The 3,536-nt window shown below is 39.7% G+C and overlaps 1 protein-coding gene across 3 annotated transcripts in view; it reads left to right on the forward strand.

Annotated features, from left to right (window-relative positions):
* Positions 1–3,536, forward strand: part of LOC107092426 (phosphatase and actin regulator 1-like) — a 65,440-nt gene that overhangs the window by 29,394 nt on the left and 32,510 nt on the right. For 2 of the 3 annotated variants that reach the window (XM_015386911.1, XM_015386912.1), the window contains exon 1: positions 424–997. The exons of the other annotated variant lie outside the window; for it this stretch is intronic. In XM_015386911.1, the coding sequence (XP_015242397.1) occupies positions 700–997 (298 nt within the window). In that variant the 5' untranslated portion in view covers positions 424–699. Of the gene's footprint in view, positions 1–423; positions 998–3,536 lie in introns of those variants that run through there. 3 annotated transcript variants of the gene reach the window in all.

Below are 3,536 nucleotides of genomic sequence, written 5' to 3' on the forward strand. Positions count from 1 at the left end.
TATTGTGGTTTGACTGCTGTATTTTTAACCCTACTTAACATAAAATTAATTTAATTCAGCTGTGCGCCGTGTGGGGCGCCGATTATGTGTTTTCGCATCCACCTCAAAAATATGTAGTTGCGCCCCTGAGCAAAGGCTGTAAGAAATTATAGTTTGTTTTTATTTAGAAAATACGGATGTTTTGCTCGTTCATTTTCCTGTTAGAAAAGTGTAGATTGACCCTGTTTTGGCCCCCCCTCAGTGTACATTGCTTATAGAAATGTTCTGGCTACGCCTCTGTCTGTACAACAGATGGAAAGGAAGCAACTTTTGCTCTGTGCGCGCGGGGTTGTTAAAGGAGCGCACTGCGCAGCCAATCAGCTGCAGCCATTGCTCAGCTCTGTTAATCGTGGATTAGCCACAACCGACTGCAGTCCACAGCACAAGGAGGAAGATAGTCACTGCCACTCACTACTCAGCCTCTCCATTATTATTAGCTCCCTGTCTGCAGCTGCGACTTTGCGCAACTGAATCTACCCAAGAGCACAATACGGATCTCAGGTAAAAAAAAAAAAAAGGTTTAGAATAGCAGCAGGAAAATAAAATGGACCCATTCGCTAAGGAGTAGTTCAGGTAGGATTCATAAGATGGCCCTTTAAATTGAAACCCCGCATCTTGGAAACATCGCTCCGATTTTATTTTTTTTCCTTTCCGCTCCATATGTTCAAGACGGTCAATTATCCGGCGGTGGATCCCGCGTCCACCATCATGCACGGCGCCTGGCTTTCCACGGGGTGCCGAGAAAACATGCCCGTGGCGGTGGAGAAACCCAAGAAAAAGGCGTTCAGCCTGGTCAAAATAATGTCCCTGACTAACAAGAAGGACCATGGACAGAATGCGCACCAGCAGCAGCAGCACCACAACAACAACAACATGCCGTTCACCATCCACTGTCACATCGGGAAGGAAATCAAGCACATTTGCAGCAACTGCAGCCGTGGAAACAACACGCAAGACGGTGGGTAGGATGTGTGACTGCGCCCTTAGCTGGCCGAGTAGGGTGGCTGTGCGCCTCAAGGCTCTGGAAGGGCGTTTGGTAGCAGATCTGTCACCGTGCTGAGCTCTAAAACAATTAACTGCATCATTTTGGGTGGTCTGTGAATAGAGTTATTGTAAAACACAACCGGGTGAACTAATCTTGGTTTGAAAAATCTTTTTTATGTTTTACTCTGTGATGACATCCCTGTGGCATGCAGCCTTTACAGCGTGTTTGCTTCAAGCCTTTGCCAATTCAAAGTAAATGGATCATCACTCAGCCATCTTGGTAAACAAGTGTCTTTGATTAAAAGTTGGCCTAATGTAGGAATCTAACAGGAGTAGGATGTAGATAGCAGTCTTAAAGTGAGAGAAAATGCTGTGGTCACTTATAATCAGTCTTGGTAGGAACTCAGGTCTTTTTTTTAAAGTCCTAAATCATTTTCCTTTGATTCTTGCAAAGTGAGTCCCTGTCTCATCTGCCAGGATTTTAAGTAGATTGGAACATTTCCCCATCACCGAGATGGTTTTCTGTTTAAATGTTTCAGTGTGTTTGTTTATTTAAAGAGACCTTTTCGTTGAATAACAAACAGAATGAAAATCTTCATTACTTCAAACTGATTTCAGAACTACTCGAACAGCCTTTTAAGCTGTTTGATTTAAAGGAAAGCTCTATTTTCAAATCTATAATAATAATGATGATAATTTAACTTTATTGATCTAACATTGGAGAAATTCACTCTCTGCATTTAACCCATCCCCTTGGGGAGCATTGGGCACCCGGTTAGCAGTGTGCGGTTAAGGGTCTTGCTCAGAGACCCAGAGTGGCAGTCTGTGGGAGTGGGGCTCAAACTCCGAACCTCAGGATTCCAAGCTCTATGGCCTAACAACTAGGCCATAAACTCCCATAAAATCTTTAAGCTTTCTCTCTCCAATTCCTTTCTGAGAAGATATCACTTAGACAAACAGTTTAATAACAGAATATGTTTCATGTATTAAATTACTATGCAACATGACAACAGATTTTGACAGAAATTGTTATCATGCCCAGAGGAATTACATTTCTACTGTCAAACCTTGTCAAGTCCTTAAAGCTCACATCATTACATCATCCACGTTTGTCCATCAGGAGACTTCACTGGCTCTGGCCACATCAAGATATTACACACTGTTCTTAAGGACAACCTGAATGCACAGGGACAGAACTATCTGTTAAGAATGATCCACTCTGTCTGTATGCTCCCATTTCCTTCCTGAATCTTTGTGACGTACATAATGAAGATGATTACTTTTTATCCTGACCAATTAACTGACCTAATTAGACAAACTGCTTGGGAAAACATTAGCTGTAACATGTAGCAGACAGGTAATATTGGGGTTTAACAAGCACATACATGAATAATAAAAATAATCCTAACAGATGTGCCAAGCCATCCTTTGGGGTGTCTATAAAGTTTCTAAAAATATGGCATACCCGTCACGTGAGTGTTTGAAGTTACGCTGCTTCGAGTTGTTTTCTTTTTGCCTTTAGACCTTTATTAAAGGAAATGCAAAAATCAGCAGCGATTATGAAGTTATTTATAGACTGCCAGACAGGGAAGATTGCATTCAAGTACCAATCTGTTGGACAAATGTGTGCTCTGCATTACTGTCGCCTCATTCATCCAGTTGTCCCTTTTCCTCAGGGAAGAGGCTGCCTTGTAAAGTGATTATTTCTGTTTTGGCAAATAGTCTTTTATGTTGGGATTAACTAAAAGGATGTCACGGATTGAAATCGGATCCTACTAGAGGTCATCTTGACTTTTAATATTATTATGGCTGTATCTTTTTAGGACATTAATATTTTGTTATGAATAGATCACAGAATCATATTGCAATTAAAGCCATAACTAGATCATCTTATTCAGCAGCCCAATCCTTTTGCATTGTAAAAATCAATCAATGGTACACAACTTTATGCAAAATGTTACATATACCAAAACAACATTTAAAGGTGGAATACTAATAAAGACTGGATATTTTATATTTTCCTTTTTAAATATTTCCTTGTTTGGAAAAAAAAATATGTTCAGGTGTGAAGATGTGTTCATCATTCAATTAAATGTTGCTTAAGAAACATCTCATCCAGACAGTTAAACTAGGGATGCACGATATAATCGGCCCCCTATCGGTATCGGCCTGTATCGGCCTTAAAACTGAATATCTGACATCGGCCACCCCACCGATATTTAACCCGATATTTGATCAGCTTCTGAGTTTCTAAAGTCTAAAAAAAATAAATAAAATACTACTTCTTCTTCGTCCTCAAAACTTCTTTTTTACAGACTTAAAAACCTTCTATCTTCATATGCTGATATATTGCCATTTAAAAACACCATATCAATCTCTTTTACTAATGAAATATTGCTGTATGTCATCGTTATGCTACGAAATCCCCCAAAAATTCACAAAATTTTGCCATATTTTTTATATGTTGATATATTGACACGGTATCGATCTATTTTACTAACAAAATCTCACAA

This window comes from Cyprinodon variegatus, unplaced genomic scaffold (genome assembly GCF_000732505.1).
Source record: "Cyprinodon variegatus isolate N-32 unplaced genomic scaffold, C_variegatus-1.0 Scaffold380, whole genome shotgun sequence".
Classification (NCBI taxonomy): domain Eukaryota; kingdom Metazoa; phylum Chordata; class Actinopteri; order Cyprinodontiformes; family Cyprinodontidae; genus Cyprinodon; species Cyprinodon variegatus.